Here is a 21,327-nt window from a genome sequence, read left to right as displayed (position 1 = left end):
TTGTTCTGAGTGTAGTCGTTCTTATTTATTATTTTGCCTTTTTAAATTCCCATTCTTGTATTTTTAATTCCACCATTTGACCCCCTTTTCCACCACTTAAGATCGGTGCTAGTCAATTTCTCTAGCATTTAGAGCACTTCACAGTTTCCCAATGCTTATGACGTGAAGTGGCCTATAACTTGCTCACTTACACCAAACGAACGGCGACACCAACAAAACCTCGTAGGAGACTGCGTCAAGTACCCGATTCTTATCTAATCGAAACTTATTGGCTCCCCATAGACTTTGCCTGATACCATGTAAATATACGACTGCCAGTGGTTCTACTCCGTCTTCGTGCCCAGAGAAGGAGCATATAGACAGACGGCCGGACAGCCAGACACCCAGACACCCAGACATATATCACTTGATCTTCAAGTGCGAATGACAGCTCGGAGTAGGAAAGACAAGAGACAAGCGACCAGAGACCAGAGACCACAAGCCTTTCGCCTGTCCACGACTACCGTCCAGTTCGTTGCTTCCACTTGAATGACTTCATGTGCCCCCGTCGTCGGAAAACTTGAAAAACTCGTCTTTGTCTCCGGACAGCCAGAGGCTGGGGCAAAAGGCAGAGACGCAGGAATACAACCGCACTTACCTCGCTGGGTACTTGCACTTGGGAACAAGAGAATTGGAGAACTCGAGATCTGGAGAACCCAAGAACCCGATCAAGAGCAGCAAGAACAACGACTGGGCCAACAAATGAGTGCAACTGTTTTAGCCCGAACCTGCAGTCCAGTTTACACAGGCCACAGAAAAGAAAACAGATGAAAACAGAACAGTCCCCAGTGGCTTCTTTTGAGACTCTCTGCATCTGTATCTATATATATGTATTTGTATCTGTATCTTCCGCCGATCTGCAAGTTTTTCCCTCTCTTTTTGTGGTGGTTAGAGCAATTAACATGCAATTAAGAGACGTTTCAATCGCGAGAGCCATGGCCAAGACATCGTAAACACTTTAAGCGGTGGCAGGGTACAACTTCTGATGAGCCGATCTGGCTTCTTATGAAGGTTCTAATTATAAAGTTCCAATCGTTAAGCAGCGTTTCCATAGAAAGTTTAGACAGGAAATTGATTGGATGTTTCATGCCAAAAGAACTACACACAGAAGCAGTGAGAAATGTGTGAGTAATTTATAATTTATAAACCTTTGGCACACGATCAGTCATCAATAAGATACCCATTGAATCGAGGCACACACCCTTTTTTCTATCAAACATACATCTAACAATACAAGCTGCGTTTCACATGTTCCATAGTAAATTATCTGCAAAATTCTCAAGTTCTATTTCTGGACACTATCACATCGCCTTGTCATGTGCGCTTTTTAAGCAACTGACTTACAGTTTTGATAGGCATCTTATAAAAGAGAACATTGTCATTTCTTGTCTACGATCTTGAGAGTCAAGACCAGATCATAACGGAGCATTTATACCCATGTTAAAAGGTGGGTCGAAATTGTGGTTTGATTTATTAACCTGTCGGTCAAACGATTTACAAGCAAAGTCAAGAACAATAGGTGCCAAATACTTTCGAGGCTTATGTCATCTTGTGGTAGTAACTAAAACTTGTATACATGTAAATTGTATAACAACTTGTGAGTACTGAAAACCCAAAACAAATCCAACTGAAGCGAGACACAAATTTATGTTGAGGCTTTTCAATTTTGTGGGGTTAAATCAGTTGAACTCTTAATTGTGTAGTTTCATTATCAATTGAAGCGTTCCGTTCTTTTCACTATAAATACGCTTGACAGTCCAATTTTGCTCAGTTCATTATAGAATAGCTGATTTCATAGGGCGATATGTGTGGCGCAGCTATTAAGTTTTCCATGCCAGTTTGCCAACAAAACAACATTTCAATGTCAACTCGATCACGTTTTTGGAGGCAATTTGTTGCTGGATTATTTTGAATTTGATACAGTATAAAGAGCGTGGCAAATTGCCCAAGTGGCACAGGGGAGTGGAAAGTCTCGGTCTTACATGAGGTTTTACACTGGTTTTGTCATCCATCGAACAAACAAACACCTGAGACTTCGATTGGGTAACTCTGTGCACTGTAACCACTCAAAGTTGGTTGTAAGTCGAGCTATTAGATCTTCTTTTTTGCGTACTTGCTGCTCATGTTCGTCGATAATCTGAGGTTAATCTGGTTGGGCTCGGCTATGCCCCACTGTCATTTCAAGTGCTCGTCGATCGGTCCATGTTGCTCCATTAATCATGTGGGTAATGTAACCATGGGCAGCTAATATTTCAAGTGGCTAAGGATGAGTTCACCAGGTAATTATTAGGTCGTGTGCATCTAAGGTCAGTTACGAGGGAGAATTACAGCTTACCGAAGTATATTTTAAGCTTAAATTGAAAGTTTTAAGATCTATCCGTCTGTTCACCAATTGATGACTCATTTAAGACAATGACAGCTAAAAATATCTTTAAATTCTTTATTGACTTCATGAATTTTCGTTTTGCCAACAAAGCCAATTCAATCTGTCAATCAAACAATTACAAAAGTGTAACCGAATATTCTATCTCAGGGATTGATTTCACAAAAAAAAGCTTACAGTGCTGATTCTTTTTGATGCTTAAAAATAAAAAGCGAAATCAATCAATCAAAAGGCATTAAAAATGTTATTTTGAGTTATAAAAACCGAAAAAAGTTGAAAACAACTCCAACGGCGGGGCCAATCACACGCTCTATTTACAGCAAATTAAAAATTCAGAAACTACAGAAACAACAAGAAAGGAAAGCTAACTTCGGGCGGAGCCGAAGTTGATATACCCTTGCAGAATACTCTGTAAATTATATTCTCCAAAATTATTCATATGATGCATTCTTAATACTCATAAAAAATCCGAACTTCCTAACTTTAACAACAACAAAGTTATGGCATTTCCAATCGTTCAGTTATATGGCAGCTATAGGATATAGTCGGCCGATCCTTATGAAATTTGATAGGTCGGATTGATTGGCCAAAAATAAAATCCATAGAAAATCCCAACTTCCTAACTTTACAAACACCAAAGTTATGGCATTTCCGATCAATCAGTTATATGGCAGCTATAGGATATAGTCGGCCGATCCTTATGAAATTTGGTAGGTCGGATTGATTGGCCAAAAATAAAATCCATAGAAAATCCCAACTTCCTAACTTAACAAACACCAAAGTTATGGCATTTCCGATCAATCAGTTATATGGCAGCTATAGGATATAGTCGGCCGATCCTTATGAAATTTGGTGGGTCGGATTGATTGGCCAAATATAAAACCCATAGAAAATCCCAACTTTCTAACTTTACAAACACCAAAGTTATGGCATTTCCGATCAATCAGTTATATGGCAGCTATAGGATATAGTCGGCCGATCCTTATGAAATTTGGTAGGTTGGATTGATTGGCCAAATATAAAACCCATAGAAAATCCCAACTTCCTAACTTTACAAACACGAAAGTTATGGCATTTCCGATCAATCAGTTATATGGCAGCTATAGGATATAGTCGGCCGATCCCGGCCGTTCCGACTTATATACTGCGTGCAAAGGAAAGAAGGGTGTGTGCAAAGTTTCAATCCGATAGCTTTAAAACTGAGAGACTAGTTTGCGTAGAAACAGACAGACGGACAGACGGACATGGCTATATCAACTCAGGAGGTGATCCTGATCAACAATATATATACTTTATAGGGTCGGAGATGTCTCCTTCACTGCGTTGCACACTTTTGACCAAAATTATAATACCCTCTGCAAGGGTATAAAAACCGACCGTGAAGAAACAAAAACGATAAAACTGGTACAAATATTGGTCAAAATATTTACCAGCCACGCCCAGAGAAAGAATTGATTAATGATCGTCAGAACGGAGCTGAGAAAGTGCCTTAAACGCCACAATAAACGGCAAAAGATCGAAGGGGAAATTAAATCTTATACACATTACAAACACCAAAGAAAAAGAAAGATACAAATTGGGTTTGTATTGTAATACACCTAGCAAAAAAAAAGGAAAGAAAGGAATATCGTTCGAAAATAATTAAAAAATTGGCTTGAAAATGGTTTGCTTGGATTCAATTTTAAACGACTTGAAAAGATATAAGCATTTTAAATGGCATTGTGATGTTTTAGGAAAATGTGTCAAAAGTAATATTTTATTCTTGAATTATATTTTAAATATAGTTTTAAGATTCTTATATATTTTTAAAATTAACTTAGAACAGTATTATATTGTAACTTACATAATGGCTTAGTTACTTAGTTTTCTGAATTTCCTAACTAGTTTTAGTGCTGAGTGTGTGACATCCACTCCAAGTGGCGCCCACACGTGATGGCCATCCTCATTTGGTATGCTGCCTTCGGAGTCTTTGTGGCAGATTACCATCGATGGCGTCGCGTAACGCGCCAGACAAATGCTGAAAACTTGTCAATTCCTGGAGGGGGATCTTGGGTTCCCAGATGGGTAATTTATGCAGATTTATGCCCAATCCAGTTGAGAGAAATATTTTATAATTTGTTTTAACTTCTGCAACAACTGCGGATGCCAAAGTCGCTTTTAGCCCATTAGCATAATGGACCAATGTTGGCCATAAGGAGGATCTCTTAGATCAGTAGCCAAAACCAGAAATAGTAGAAAAATCTTTGCCAGAAGTAGCAACAAATGCTGCTAATGATGTGCTAATGTCGCCTACAATATTTGACAACCAAAGCAGAAATATTTTTTTTTCAAATTATGGTGATTGACCCAACATAGAAGACTTGTGCCAAGGGGCACTTTAAATCAAACAGACGAAGACTTAGGCATAATGATATAGATGGATATCAGTGAGTTAATGTGAAAATGCTACCATGTTATTTGTTTTTAATGGACAGATTTTATCTTTAAATAAAATTAAATATATCTTCCTATTAATACATACTAAAATAAGCGTATACAATTTCTTTTCATACGATTTTTAACATCATCTATAGTTTCTGCACATTGCCCCTGTTCTCACGTTCTCGCGAATTTAGCATAACCAAAATTAATTTTAGCACATTAGCAACATTTATAATCTATTAAGATAGCATCTTAAATTTATATTTGAACATAGCATTAGCAAATCAAATTTCCTTAGATTTATTTTTAAACAAAAGAGCAAAAAATCTTTGGAGTTGAGCGAACCATCGTGACAAATATTATTCATACATTTCTTACTTTTCTGCCACACTTTGCTGGTTTTTTATTCTTTTGTGTTTTTAAGAGAACTATATTAATACGTTTTCGATGAAAATGCATAATTAGTTAAGGCGGCTTGTTTGGGTTTTTGTTTGGTATTAAAGAAATTCGAATCCCAAATTAGCCACTTAATTTCGTTTAATTAATTTAAGTCTAATTTTTAAACCCCAAAGGGGGAATACGAAAGCAAAGACGACCGACTAGTTAGGCAGATATATGATGAGACTTTTGGGCAGATGATATTTCATCTGCATAATTATGCATTTTAGACCATCTGATTATGCATAAGTCTAATGCTCCAAGGTCGATTCGCTGTGTAAGTCTTTTGTTGATTGAAAGTTAATCTGAATCGATTGAAATGAATTTTTAAACGATGACTCGGCTTTGTATTTATTTGAAATATTTGGGTTTTCTTTATGAAATGCGTTTAAAAACAGATCTAGAGTTGCAGATATCAGTTGTTTATGGATTAAGAGGAACGGCATGTGAAACAGCAGATTTCTTTTTTATAGTAAGCGGATTTAAATGGCACTTATTTATTTTTAAATATTGTAATTTATTTATCTTTATAGTTGTAAAATGGTTTCCATTTCCCGTTTCCCTAAAGAAAATCTTAATGTTGTATTAAGTTAACATCAAATTTTACATTTATTATTTTTTACCGAAATAAAATTTAAAAAACAAGCTTAATATTTTCAGTTATAATAGAAACACCAACAAACATTATTTATTCATTGCTTACTAAAAGGATTTAAATAGAAAGTAGATACCTTAAGTTTTATATTTTAAGATTGAACGTAATAGTGTATTCCATTTTCCCTTTTTTAAAACTGAGAACAAAAATCGACCGGAAGATTTATTTGCTTTTATCACCTGTTTTTCATTCCCACCTCGAGCCCGCATAATGCAGGCAATTATAGCCTAACAAATTGCCCAACTCCAATCAGCCATGGCTGCATATAAACCAAAACGAAGAAGGCGATGCACTAAATCTTTGGGAACTCGAATCACTGGCTAAATGCAGCCTACAAGCCCGCATTAGCGAGGCGACTGATCGATGGTCGCTGCCAATTATGGCCAGTGATCTCTGGACCACGGCTAAACTACCATACCCAATACCTTACTATACTCGATACGACCACGATGGCGACGACCCACAAACCCAGCGACTCGACTCGACTGTTTGTCAAAAATGTCTTATGAATGGAACGTGAATCGGGTGATCGAGTGAATGAATCAGCTGTGTGAATGCAGCTGGGGCGTATTGGAAATGAATGAATTACCCGATAGACGAGGTGGCCAGCTTGTCTGGGCCAAAACTTTTGGTGCGTGGGCTTCCCCCGAAATTGCACTCCAAAACGGGCAAAAATTGTTCACAAGTACGAAAGCCCAATTCCGCGGCATTGACTTGGGCGCTTGTCTGGGGGCTGCAAACTCGACGTCTTCCACAATGAAATTGTCACTTTTCATTCGTTTGGCGGGCTCTTTCGAGTTTTTCTGAAATGGTTCGGCCCACGTTGCAGCGGAAGTGCCATTTGATTTATTCGCACTGGGTGATTTTATATATCTGTTTCTGTGTATTTGGCTGCGTGTGTGTTGGCAAATTTCCGGCCGGCTTGACACACATTTGAATTTGCATGTGTCGCAAAATTTTTAAGTGCCATAAATATTCATTTACGGCTATACATTTGATTTGGCTTTGACTAATGGTGACATTTCACTCGCCGATCACCTCAAGATGGTGTCTTGTTCATATGGCACATATGGCTTGAACTTGTCGTCTTGCTGCCTTTCCGGGAATGTGGGTCAATGCTAAATGATAGATGAAAGAAAACAAATATAAAGTGGAATGAAGAAGTAAAGAGTTCGCTTTATGGACGGTTTAACACATCTAAAAAGCAAGACTATTAAACAGAAAATACTTAAATTGGCTGAAGTTTAGGATGATAATCCTTTTAGTCAGTAAAAGTCTGTCGAATTTAAAACTATTTAAAAGTAACTACTTAAATTTGAGCCTTACGGAAGTTACGCCTTCCTTTCATACAAAAGAAAATCTTGTTATTTCTTAGGATTTTATATTATATTCACAAAATACAAAAACTTCAAGGAATACGTTTTTATTACAGTAAAAGATTTATTATACTGCCTCCTATTTTATTTTTTGTAGGGTCAAAATAAATATAAAGCTTTTGTGAATACCTGGCAATCAATTAAAATCTGAAAATTGTTGATTTGAAATGTTGATTTCTAGAAATAATAATCCTAATTATAAACAAGTGTTTTGATAAATACCAAATTTAATTAAATTTGGCATATTAAAAGATGTTTGAAAGTTTTTCCCTTAATTGCGTTTACAAGGCTTATGTGTGATGTTCATTACATGTAATTAAAAATTGGCAAACATTTTAGTCATCATTTTCTCCGTGTGCCCTGGGTTTTCCCTGAAAAGTGAGCGATGCCCTGTGCGCAGTGGTCCATAGATTCCAGCTGGCCAGTTGGCAACGCCTCGTTTTTCCCGCCCAGACTTTTCCCCGCAGGCTACGCTTAGGTAACTCTTCTCAAACGAACTCAACTCACGTTTTCACGAACTGCTGGAGAGCGCATCAAAGTGCAGAATCTCACGAAATTTGCCATTCGAGCGGCCATTTGGGTTATTTATGGTCGCCGATTTGTTTGCGACTCATTTAACCGGACAGCTCTCGCGGTTTTATGACACATTTAAAAGTTCGTTTCTGAGCTTACTTTACAATTCGCTGGTCAGGCTTTCCAAAAAAAAAAAAAATGTAAAAAGTTAACGCATAACTACCTGAAACGGAAAACGAATGAGAAACATCCAATTTCGCGCTTAATTTGATTTGTTTTTGTTTGTTTTATGCCCTACCAGCCTACCGTTTTGTTTTTCTTCCTCTGCCTTTCTCTTTTGAGCACTTATTATTCTTAGATTTATTTTCTTTTGTTTTGTCACCATTTTAACCTTTTAAAAGGGTTATATATTTGTTAAAATGCCACTCAAGTTTAAGTGCTGCTAGGCCAAGCCTTAAAATCCATGCCCACAGATTCCCCAGAATAATGCAAATTTAAGTAGACAGGAATAGCGGTATAATTATAGATCGCTTTGATTCACTTCCGACTCGCCGGGAAGCTGACTCACTCAAAAACCAACGATGACAAACACAATCCACTCGAATGCTGCTCTCAAAATAACAACAATGCCAACCATGACCCACGCAAAATGTGCACAACAAAAGGCGAACACAACCTACCAACAAGAAATCGTGTAATAAAATAAAAAAAATATACCACAACACCTTCCACCCACTCAGTGAACTTGAAAATGTTTTATCAAAACAAAGCCCTTCAAAACGATCTAATATAAAACACAATATAAAATTTATGTTAAAAGCAATTAAACCTAAACAAAACAAAACAAGCTCCAAAGTCAAAGCAATTAACTAAATATTTTTATAAAATTATGAGCAATAAAAAACCAACGCAGTGGAAAGAAAATGTTCCGTGTCGCTGAAGACTTTTTGCAGAGCACTTAGAAAAATATTAACAATTAAAAATAACCGTTAATTGGCAACAGTTATTTTTAAGAATTTCAAAACTTTTTTTTATATATTTGTGTTAATATTTCCATTTTAAGATTCCCAAGAAAAATATGTACAATTTCTAATATACCGAAATTAATGAAGACCTTAATGATTGTTTTTAATAAGAATTTGTTTGCTAGAATAAGGAGAGTTTTATTCTGAGTGTAATTTAGTGTTTGGCTTTATCCTAAAATCAAAATGAAGCTGCAAAAAGCTGTCGATTGTGGTTGTACTGGTGGTCAGTGGTCAGTGGTGCTTGGTGTTTTTTGTTTGGTGGCAACTGGTAAATGGTAAATGGTCCGTTGGGCGCTCACTTCAGGCATGAATTGATTTGGTCTGGGCCTGAGTCCAGTCGTCTGTCAATCAATTGTAATGAATACGCATTTTTCTATAGGAGCTCGGCGGGAGTGTTATCCCCTCTCCTTTGGCATCATTAAACCGCTGGGTCAGACGTTTCTCCATTTAACCCTGAGCTGTCCAATCGACATAGAAAACTCCATTTAGAATAACCCTGACCTGCCCTGCAAATCAGATGAAACAAACAAAATACTTTTACTCAGTGCTTATAAAACTGAGCGATTTAGCTTTTAAATAAATATAAACAAATTTTTAAATGACAAACTATAAGATATTTGCCACATTTCTAGGTAATTTTATTAATTCTCTTGTATAGACTAGTTTTGCGTGCTTTTATTTACATTCCCATTTACGACTTTTTGAACCATCATTTTATATCTAGCTTTTGTTAATGATATTTCGCAGAAGAACAAGCGGAGCTCGTGCCCTTTTGTTTTGACTATATTTATTTTAATGGGTCATCAAATAAAAAACCAGTTCCTTAGATGTTGTCACAATTCTGAGATTACATTTAGGGCTTCACGGTTAGCCTTTTGAATATGGAATCATTTTTTCGTACTGCGTGGTGTGGCAGCATTTCCATGGCTTAGGACAGCTGTCTTCCTCGCCACTTTTCAATTCCATCCACTCCATACAAATAAGGTTCCAATGAGTGGTATTCCTCCATTTCTCGTAAACGCAGGACCCTCCATTATTGCATGCTAAAAGATAAAATTTTCACATGATTGTTAAGTGCAGTCTTTATCAGCTTACGCTCAATAAATAAAAGTTCCACAGGATTTTTAAAAAGTAAAGCCCCTACTATAAGCCATACCACAATCATTTTTGAGGTGCGATTTATACAATTTAAAGTGATGCAGAAACAATGGATAAATAGTGTAACTAATGAAGTTAAATAGCATTTGTTTCAGTGCGATACCCAATCCAAACATGACAAATAACCTATTTATTTAATTTAAATTTTAAAAAGAAACGCACTTAATCCTAAGGTTTTTCTAATATAAATATTATGTATGTAGTTTCCATAGTTATTTTTCTCGTCATAACTTCTATTAAATTGCTATGAACTTTGTTATGAACTTTGTATACCGACCATTGCCTCCTTAGATTCCCACATTCCTCTGAGAACCAATTTACTAGTTATGTACTTACAAATTTGAATTTGCGGCTAAACCGCCACAACTGCGGGTATCATCGTTCCGCATTCTGTGGGCCTGCGCATTCCGCTGGGAACGTTTCGGTTAAGGAGAGAAACCGCAAATTGAATTAGGCCCGAGTCGGGTATTAAGAAAATCATTTGCAAAGAAATTACATAAAGGAAAACAAGTGCCAGCACAAGCGCGCAGCAGATGCAGACACGCAGATATATCGCCCACACACCTACATATAGCCGAACGATCCGCGGTTTGCCAATTTAGCAGAAATAAAACGCCCACATGGGCCGCAAAAACTTGGAATCATTGAGGGGGCAAACCGGCAAGTCACTAACATTCATTTGCGACCAAAGAGAGAGAGGAAAATGCGGCGGAAAATTCAAATCAATTTAGCGCAGACCGCAACTTTGAGTTGCGAACTGCAATGCGAAAGTCCAGTGAACAGCAGCCCAGAATTGTGCCGCGCATGCGTAGAAAAATAATAAAAAACTTGAAGGGGGGATCCCTTGTAGTAGCTAACCTCGCATAATTTAGCAATTTACATTTTTTTTTTCATTGTTGCATTCAATTTTGAACAAGAGAGTGCATTGGACTCTACCACAGGCCGCATAAATCAACCGCAACTCGGATCTTTCTCATTTTGGCCATAATTTACGAGCCAAGAATTACGAAACTGCATCCACGCAATTAATTTGTTTAATACCCATGAAATTAAGTATATTTCCACGGTCCATAGAACAAGGTGCGTGTCTAAGCTTGATAAATGCATATAAAAATGTAAATGTTTTCTCAAGTATGTAAGTACCTCCCGGCAACCCACACTCTATTTCAGATCAAACTCACTAAACAACCTCAAAGAAGTTGGAAGTGTAGCATATTGCAGGCGGCAGGAAAGGCTTACATATTCCTACAGGATGTCATCAATTTGAGTGCAGATAATAGTGTAACTGCATATTTTAAATATCTTAAACTGAATAAGAAACTAGGGGACTCGACATTGTCTTTAAGAAATGGCTGGAATATTTAATTAGTATTCTATCATAGACAGTGGGAAGTTTTATTAAAAGTAATATAATTAATCCACACATTTAAAATTAATCAATTTGAAAATATATAAATACAATTTAAATATTTATGGATAGCATTTGCTAGTATATTTTGATGGAATATTATATTATAATATGTTTATGATTCCCTCGATTGAAAGAGTTTTGTTTCCAAATCAAGGCCTGAATTCGATGGATCTGTACTATCGATAGCCCCAAAACCTCTTCGCTGTCGTTCAAAGCCCACACAGAAAATTGTAACCTGGGAGGACAGCCAACAAATCATCGTGTCCAGCAGGTGACTTGACTCCGACTTGCAGATAGCACTTTATCGATTGCATAAGTACAAATGGCAGTCGGCCAGTCTGTTTTCTGCTAGCCAAGATGCCTCGCTTGGCCAAAAGCCAGACCGAGTGGAAGGCTTTTAGATTCCTGTTCGGGGCTTGAAAGAGTGGGAAACAACGACAACCGCCAACGAGAACCACGTCCGGTCCGTTGGCAAAGTGGATTACAGGCTGTTGGGCTTCGACTTATACTCCAACTTCCATTTCCATATCCACAGCCATTCAAGCCCACTTGACAAAAACAAGAAAGAGTGCAGAGAGTGTATTTACTCGACCATCGAATACCCAATACATACTGACAAGTGATGTGAATGGATAAAACATATTTTGGTTTTTTATTTAGTGAAAGACATAAGTTAAGGGGATATAAACTAGTATAAATAACCACATCTTTTATATATTTTTAGCTAGTGATTTTAACAAAGCATTTAGCTAATCCTTTGTTTTTTTGAACTGTCTAATACATTGGATCAAAATATCTACCTTTTTGTGCTAAAAACACGTCCTTATATAAGTCTACAAATCGAATTTACCCAATCAAGTTACAATTACTGGGTAGAAAAGCAGGCAAACATTTGCTCGCTTATTTATTGCAAATCAAAAACCGCAGTTTGATATTTTTCGCCGGCTCTCCTGCTTTTCCCGCGTGGGTCGTCGCAGCTGCCATTCTCTGGAGTGGCGAGGAATCGGAAAGGAGGCTCTGGAAAAAGGAGGAGGAGGTAGCCACAGTTCGCAGCCCACATGGACTGGCTTATCATCTTTGAACTTCACTGGCGAAGTCAGTGTGGAATGGGGATGGCAAACAATTGGCCATCCCGATGCGTGACCCTTGCGAAAAGTCAGCAGCACATGGCACAACTTATGAACAACTGTTCCATCAACAAGTGCGCCCGCCTGACATTTGTTTGGCCGCAGACAAAAGGCAATTTGCATATTGCAAAGAAGCAAAAAAAAAAACAGAAAATGTCAAATGCGGCAGCAATTGCCGGTGGCATGTCGTGTGCGCAGGCGCAACAGCAGCGAATGCACCAGATGCCGCAAAAACGAGGGAAACTTTGTCTCAGGGGTGGCAGAATGCATGTTGGGGTTGCAAGTTGCTAGCTTCAACTGCAACTGACATCCTCAAATTGACCGCCTAATTGGGGAATGCAGTATGCAAAACATCAGATGACAGCAAACAAATTGAACTTTTTAGAGCCACTAGTTGAACGGATGAGAGGGATGTTTCCCTACCACCTGCGAAGTTAAGCAATATATTTTAAAAATATTTATAAATTGTAAAAAACAAATATTACTACATATTTTAAGTATCTGAAATACATACATTTTTTTCTTTGAGAGGTGTTTTGGGTGTAGAAGCAACTAGGTTTTTGGGTATAATGACCAGTTACTTTTGGTTCTTTATAGTAGTTTTCATTATCATTATCATAATTGCATTAAAAAGTAAGTTCTACGTTTCAAGAAATAATTTGCTCCCATTGCTTCGTAATTCCGTTGAATTCAATCAATTGTCAGCAATTTTTTCACTCAAAATTCGTAAACAAAAGCAAACAAACCAACGCAAATGAAAATGCTGACGATTGGTGGCCGGCATTTTTACATAATATTGACACAGAAAGACAAAGTGCTAATAGAAATAATAAACCAGGCAGGCGGCGTAGATTAAATCAATTACGAGTACGAGCCAAGTGCAGTCGAGAAGGAATTCCGCTGATTGCCGCACGGCATTGGTTTAAAATTTAAACTTTAAATGGCCAGTTTGTGGGGAAAAAAGCCGAAGGAGGAGAGCAGGTGCAGCTAAAAAGCCAAACCGACGATAAACGATCCTACAGAAAAAGCTGAACAGGCGAATACCTCTTTTTGCCGACTGAGATTGGGTCCAAGACAATTGACAGTTGCACAAACGAGATTTAATTGACAGAGTCAATTTATGCAAACGGTGGCCATAAAACAAGTGCAACGAGATTTGTGTATTTAGATTTGAATTTTTTTCCTTTTTTTTGACTGTTTGATCTGGTTAGGAGTGGAAAACGGAAAATGGCATCTAATGAAGTCCGAGAAGGGAATCGGAATTAATGGAATTGTTGGCTTTGTGATATCAATATTTAGCTAATTAAAATAATTGGTAAATTGTTTAGATAAACCGCCTTTTAGGACATTATTCAAGTCTTTCAATTTAAACAATCGCTTGTGTTTCCTATAAAATAGATCTAAGATGATTTTATTAATTTTCGGTTAATTCTTTATTATTAGTATTATAACCCATTCAGGCAAATTTAATTTGGAAAATGATTACCCTTTTAAAAATATTAAGGATCCTCTTTCGTATTATAAATATTTTCCCACATTCGTATTTGATGCCCATAAAATATTAAATATAATGATTTTTATTCATTTTTGATTACTCTTAAATTATTAATATTTTACCCAATTTAGCCAGAATAAATTGCGATAAATGAGTTTGATAACCCTTTACGAAATAATGGTTTAACGTCTTATGTTATAGTATAAAAGGGGATACTATAATATAAGACGTTAAAAAATAATCATGTTGTGCAGATTATGATAATCCGAACGACTAATTCTGATTCCAGGAATAATAAATAAACACCTGCTTGTGGACCCTTTGAAGGGCTTCTCGTAATTTCCTCATTACCATTTCGAAACGCTTTAAACTGTTTCGGTTTTTTATGCTTGCTCACTTATGTTTTAACCTGTTTACCCCTTGCCAATCTTTTTTGCAGATCTCCAGTCCATCCGACGTCTCCTGGAACACGATGCCAGTGGATCCGTGTGCCCCTCCTGCCGCATATCCTTCGACAAGGGCAAGAGACGGAAACTGATCGACACCTGTGGCCACGAGCGGTGCTATTCCTGCATGTTCCGCAACGACCAGTGCCCCATGTGCATGAACAGCTCGCTGAAAGGTGAGTCCGAGTCGGAGTCCAGGTCCAGGTCCATGTTCAGGTCCAGGTCCACTCCTCCTTATCCCCAGATATGCTGTTTTCCGTGTCTCTCGTCGCTTTTTTCGCATATCTCTCGGATATGCCATATGAGGCTGCAAATATTTTGTTACATGTTAAGTGCAAAATGCCACAGAAATTGCACTGCGACCATAATATTGGCCGGTGTTTTGTATTGCTTTTTTTTATGTATAGGAATGTTGAAACAAATGGATATTTAAGTGGTGGAATACACATCTTTAAGCTTTTAAAAAAAGAATTATACAAAATTGTTTTTAAAACTATAAAATTATGGGGCTTAACCGTTCATTTACATATTTAAGTGCTAAAAATGACGTTCCACCAATTTAATTTTGGGACCTTTAGGCCAGTAAACAGAGCCTGTTTAAATTGATTGCCAGTAAATGTTGTCCAGAAAACATTAAATTATACTATAAATTTTAAACTATTTTGTAGTTCTTTTATACTCGCAACCGTTGTCAAAACAAAAATAAACCTCCAAGAATTTGCAATGCCTGGCAATTCTTTAGTCGTTTAAATAGCGGTTCAAGTTGCAAATGTGGCTTGAGATCGTGCGATATACCTGGCTTGGCATACTCACCTTTTATTTCTGGTAAATTAATATTCGGATTGCGTCCGAATTGCTTGGCATGCTGAGTTCGTATTGTCGGTTAACTTCATAAAAATCAGAAGCCCACGAGACAGAGTTTGAAATGGGGCTTTGAGCCACCAGCTCCTACTGGTTACATGCCCATGAAAACCGAAAGTTATGTCCGTCTTGAGCCAAGTGCTGACACGATTCCATAGGGCCAACTCCCTGGATTTATTAGCTGCCAATCGTACACGATCGTGTCACCTGCTCTGGGGCCTCTGGCTGTGAGAATTTACGATCTGGCCAGCGACTTCGCTGGGTTGCTCTTTATTTATGATCAGGGCTCTGCTTTATTTGCATACCTAATTAAGTGATACAGTTCGTCGAATGGAAATTACCTCAACCAGTTGTGGTTACGGTATTTAGATAGGATAATTATGTGGGACTCAAGAAAGCACTTCAAAAAATGTTGGAGAAATGCAAAGACTTGAAGGGAGATCAGTATTCCAGAAAGTATGATTTTATTAATAATTTAGAAACATTTTCTTTAAATCGTGAAATAAATTTTATAAATGGATTTTAATGTATTTTCTTTTTTATTTATGTTTTATATAAATAAACTTATAAAATAGAGAATACAATATTAAAACGATTTTATTAATATCTAATATCTTAATAAAAATTCATACAAAAATTTTACATGCACTTTTTTTAGGAAATTTATTATCTACCTTTCTATTTTAGTCCCAATTTGGCAGTTATTTTTCTGTTTTTTTAACTAGTGTCTCTAACAAGGAAATTTGCATTTTTGTAGTTTTGAGCAAGATACTTTTCCCACCAGTTCAATAAAGATTCACGAACCACCGATGACTTCTTGACCCACATTCATCATCTTTGACCCAATGCACACGGCTGGAAAAACGTCTTTCTCAAGGGCCACACATGTGTGCCACTTTTCACCCGACTTTTTGCACTCACACATTTCCACAATTAAACTTTGCATTTTTCCCCGAGTGCGTTTGTGCAAACATTTCTTGACTTGATTACTAACACCGTTTTGCATTTGTTCCACGTCTTTTTTCCCGCAGATGTTGATGGCGCCAACGCTCAGGGCTACGACACCGGAATCGGTGGATCCACATCGACAATTGTGAGTCCTCTTGGATCTCCGCAGCCGCAGCTCAGATCGCATGCCCAAAGGAACGCGGCCCTGGCGCGCTACATGCAGGTGAGTGCGTACTCTAAGATACTCTTCGTGATTAATCATACTCAGCCTCGCCATCGAGCAAACAGTGGTGGAAAGTATCTGGGTGATTGTACACTTTAAGTTAGAAATAACTTTGGGTACAACTTTTTTTTTTAAGTATAGACTTTTTTCATTTTTACTTATTTTTTTTGAACTAGAAAGAAAATATTATCTGGTATAAAAATAATTATTTTAATAACATACTTACTCCAATGTTACAAATACGAATATGTTATCTAATCAGTATGATACCTGTGTATAGTTGTAAATAGGTCCACTGCTAAGTACTTCTTTCCAGAATTTATAGGCATAAATTGGTGAATATATTTATATATTTATTTATATTAGGTTACAGCTAATAACATTTAATAGTCATGACTGTAAATACTACCCTAGCTAGGCAGGTTATTGTTTTTTATCTTGTACCTTACCCACGTAAAATGTAATACCTTTTCATATCACTGACACCATATGAAGGTGGCGATGCAGGGGAAACGGCGTCGACTTTAGTGTGTTTACTTTAATGGCCTCTTGATTATGCTGCCACTAGAGATGGAGAGACTCCATCAAAGAAATGGAAAAAATGGTGGGGGCACGAAAAGAAAAAGCCAAGAAATCGACTCTGAAGAATGGAAAAGAGAAAGAAATCTCTTTTGTAACCGTCGGTAAAGCGACTTTTGTTATAAATGTATGTATCTCCGCGACTCCCATTTCCGCTCATCTTTCTAAGCGCCTCTTTTGTCGCCCATTTGGGTTATCAGCGCCACTTTGACACATTTTCCAAAGAGTTCCCGTTCATAGAAATTTAGTTAACAACGTAGGCGGATCATCTTTTTGGGCCTTGAAATTATGTTAAAGCGCATAGGTGATCGTAAAACGGTTTAATCTACTTTTAATCAAGTCATTACAGAGTGTGAAACAATTTGTTTTATGCAAAGAACGGTTCCAAGGAGCCATAAAAGTTATAATCATTTTATTCTGGGTGGTACCCAGAAAGCTTTTCGGAATTTGTAGATAAACAGAATATTAATATTGGAATATTGATCTTACTTAAATGGATTCAAGAGAAGTGAAATTTTACTTAAGAGTTTCCAAAAGCAATGGCTTTTATTACACAGTTTGAGTACTGCTGAGCTTTATAACTTAATTGGAAATATAAAAATACCGTCAGTAACTGATCGATCAGCTTTCACGAAAAATCTACAAAACAATTACACCCATCACTTTCCTCTTAATTAAATGAATTTGATTTAACAATAACGATAATAACTCATCCCACTGAACTGATCGGTTTGTCGATTAAAGAGCAGCCATGGATTGTATCGTAGATCACCGGCGGTTCCTCCTCCGCCGATCCTCTCGAATCTTTTCCATCGGGATCATCGTCGACCGACTGTCAGCAAATGTCACTTTAAATACGCCAAAACGGCGCAAAAGTTTCAATTGTCGGGCGCCGCTGGGAGCCAATTCTTGGGGATTGGGATGTGGATTGGGATGAGGATGGAGATGAAGATGGAGATGGGGGGCTGGAGCAGATCGCCAGTGCTAGATAGCTTGTCTGGCAGGATGCAGTCGCCGCAGTAGTAGCTGCAGATACCCGAACCCGAAGTCGTATCTTATATCTGCGCTTGTGTATCTCAAAGCGACTGTCAAATGGTTAAACTGACAGTTTGTTTTTCCACCGCTCGCCGGCAGACGATGTTGGGTAGCAGTTGGCAGCAGGAGGAGCAGCTGTGGATGGAGCTGGATCTGGAGATCCAAACGGCGATGGAGACGGAGATGGAGATGGAGATGAAGATGGCTATGGCGATGGAGGGAAACTGGGTCACTTCGGCGGCCGGCTGTCGCCTCAGGCCTCCGACCATCGTCCAGTGTCTTCTGCTTTCTAAGCCAGGCGAAAATACTCACTTTACACAAAGAAAAAACTAGAACAATATTTCTTTTATCATTTTTTTTTAAATATATTAATATTGATAAATTAATTATTATATTAACATTTTTTGTAGAATTTTCTTTCTTTTGATTTAAACAAAATCTTATTAAAAATAAGTCTTGCAATTTATATTCCATACTGGCATTTTGAAAAATTTTTTTTTTAAAACCTAATTTTTAATAAAATGTTTAATTTTACTATTATTATCGTAAAAAATAACCTATTCTTGATCTCATTTTTATTTGAACCATGAGAGACTTTTATTTTAGAAGAACCACTTTGCCACAAATAAAACTATTTTTAAAATTGAAATTAAATAACTTTTGGTATTTTGTCAATCATAATAATAATAATTTAAAATTACCGAATTACTTTTTTCTCTGTGTGCTTCTTTTTTACTTCTCGCAGCATATTTATTAACATTCGCATTTGCTGAAGTATTTATTTCATAGCGATTCTCAATTGATTCCAAGGGGGGGGCTGAGCTCAGATTCAGTTTTCGATTTCGGCTGGGGTTGTATTTTCGGTCCGCTCTCTGACACGTGACATGGGATTTCACTTAAGACTTTAATACTCGCGCATAAGCAAACATAAACGTGCCAAGTTGCTCGGACACATGACATGGACATGGATGTAAATTTCGGACGCGGACTCTGATCCGACAGTCCAAAAAGGACGGGCTAGACAAACAATGCTCCAAAAGTCGGGAGAGATCGTCGGTGATCCAAATCCGACGTGTAAATTGATTTCTAATTATTGTCATATTGTGTGGCCAAAAGATTTGATTTGAATTTTTGCGAAAGTAGGAAAGTGATTATGGGGATTATGTATTGGAGAAAGGCCTTTTGGTTACCAAAATAATATTAAATTGAAGATAAGCTTGGCTTTGTACAGATTGTTTTATAATTAATATAAGGTACTACCTATGTAGGTAACTGACTTCATATTGGCACTTCAGTAGATAACCCTTTGCAGACAAAGCCCACATTTATTTCCTTCCCCAATTTGCCTGAATTAATCAACAGCAAGCCATATAACACCATCGATCGTAAAATCATAAAATGCCCGACACCTAAGTGCCATCAAGTCAAAAGCACAAACAAGTCTAAGCCTTTGAAGACGCCAGCAAAGAAATGCCCAAGAAAGAAAGTTTCCTTTTACAATCGCGTCTGATTAATACGACTCGTCGCGATACTATTCGAATCAGTTTGATTTGATTTGATTTTGAGATGAGTCCCGATGCGCCCGGAAAAACTTGCTCAATGGCAGGCAATTGAGGCGAATTGAGTTTATGGCAATGGGGAATGAGTGCCAGTCTCTGTTTTGGCCGGCGACAATTGGAGCGGCCCCCAAAGTGGCGGAGTTGCCTTGGTTTTCCATTTCTCCGCGATGGATACGATATGGATATGGTTATGCCTGCGATACCCGTATGTCGGAAGTGTGTCAGCTATCGGAGTTGGCTCCTTTGGTAGCCAACGAGCACTTTACATAACCATCTATCTAAGCCAACCCAGAAGTCGTTTAGGCAATTGCCGATCAGCCGGGGAGTTGGCTCCCAAGTGAGGTGTGCTGGGGTCCGAGAACTGTCATTAGATTAAGTGGCAGCTGGCCCCGTGGTCTCTGTCTAATTATCGTTTGGAAATCGTGTTATAAGCTGCTCGAAAAAACCAAACACCTATGAGCAGATTAATAGAGGCCCCACTTAGTAGAAACAAACAAAAGATAATGTTAAAAAATGCATATCAAGAAGAGAATTTTCTTAAAACGAAATAAAACAAAAATAAATAAGCCAATTTTTAATTGGATATCTCAGAGAATTCTACGGGCCAAAAATAAAATAAATAGAAAATTTCTTATAAATCCATAAAAATGTTCTTTAATGCTCAACAATTATAAGAAGTAGATAAAAGCATTTTTCTAATAATTCCTTGAAAATTAAAAATATAAAAATCGAATATATTTAATCAAAAGGAACCCCTTTAAAATATTATTATTTAGTAATCTTTTAATTAAAGCGATCACTACTATAACTTTGAATAACGCTGTGAATAACGCTTGGCAAAAAAACCGAGGTACCTCAATGTTTGTGATTGACATGCACAGGCGACAAATCAACTTGGAAAATGCCAGTGATTCAAATGTGAAATAGTTTGCATTAAAAGCGCCAAATAAAGCCGATATTGACCAGCGATTCGAGCGCGTTTTTCGAGCCATTAGCTGAGAGCAAGAAAAATGAACGCAAAGCGCGATTTTTATCGCGCATGCAATTTATTTTTCCTTTTGGTCTGTGCCTCGTCTAATTGTCCATTGCAGGCAACAAATATGGCGTTAATTATCCACAATTTCGATAGCATCACGTATTAATGATTAGCAAAAGCCAAAAAACGCGAGTCGGGGAAGGCAATCAATCAAATGGAGCGCACCTTGAGTACTCGCCTGTATCTTTTACTTTGCGGAATGTCAAACATTGTAATTGGTATTCGATTGGATGGATGTGTGGCAGTTTGCCGTGTATCATTAGCTCTGCCAGTGGCTGCTGTTTCGATTTCGCAAGAGATTTATGTATCTACGTGGAAGAGTGCGAGTGCGACACCTGCCTGAACCGCAGCATCTCGAACTGATTCCGATTGTGAGACACCTCAGGTGTCTTTGTTTTTTATTTCACTACCCGCTGTGCAATTATTCACTACTGATCGCGATGACTTTCGATTGGCCGTGATTTAGCGCCATGTCAGCAAATATTTAAGTTGGATTGAGGGTGCGACACAGGAATGCTCACAGATTTATTTTCAATCGATGGCGATTCCAGTAAGATATGCACAATATCCAGTGATTCAATACCAATTTGAATAAGCCT

At 37.6% G+C, this 21,327-nt stretch overlaps 2 protein-coding genes across 2 annotated transcripts in view; one reads left to right on the top strand and one right to left on the bottom strand.

The window, feature by feature from the left end:
• The window catches only part of LOC108037593 (protein TANC2), a 65,824-nt gene that overhangs the window by 27,540 nt on the left and 16,957 nt on the right, over positions 1–21,327 (top strand). Inside the window, 2 exon segments of the mRNA XM_017114197.2 lie at positions 14,481–14,663; positions 16,380–16,519. Coding sequence (XP_016969686.2) covers positions 14,481–14,663; positions 16,380–16,519 — 323 coding nt within the window.
• On the bottom strand, positions 9,621–10,015 carry LOC108037589. Its single transcript, XM_044457670.1, has 2 exons — positions 9,995–10,015; positions 9,621–9,900 (listed from the first exon to the last, which is right to left on the bottom strand). The coding sequence occupies exons 1-2, from the start codon at positions 10,013–10,015 to the stop codon at positions 9,718–9,720; spliced, it is 204 nt and encodes a 67-aa protein (XP_044313605.1). The 3' UTR covers positions 9,621–9,717.

The sequence above is a fragment of the Drosophila rhopaloa genome, unplaced genomic scaffold, assembly GCF_018152115.1.
Source record: "Drosophila rhopaloa isolate 14029-0021.01 unplaced genomic scaffold, ASM1815211v1 contig_163, whole genome shotgun sequence".
Taxonomy (NCBI): domain Eukaryota; kingdom Metazoa; phylum Arthropoda; class Insecta; order Diptera; family Drosophilidae; genus Drosophila; species Drosophila rhopaloa.
This window is presented reverse-complemented; position numbering and strand designations above follow the sequence as displayed.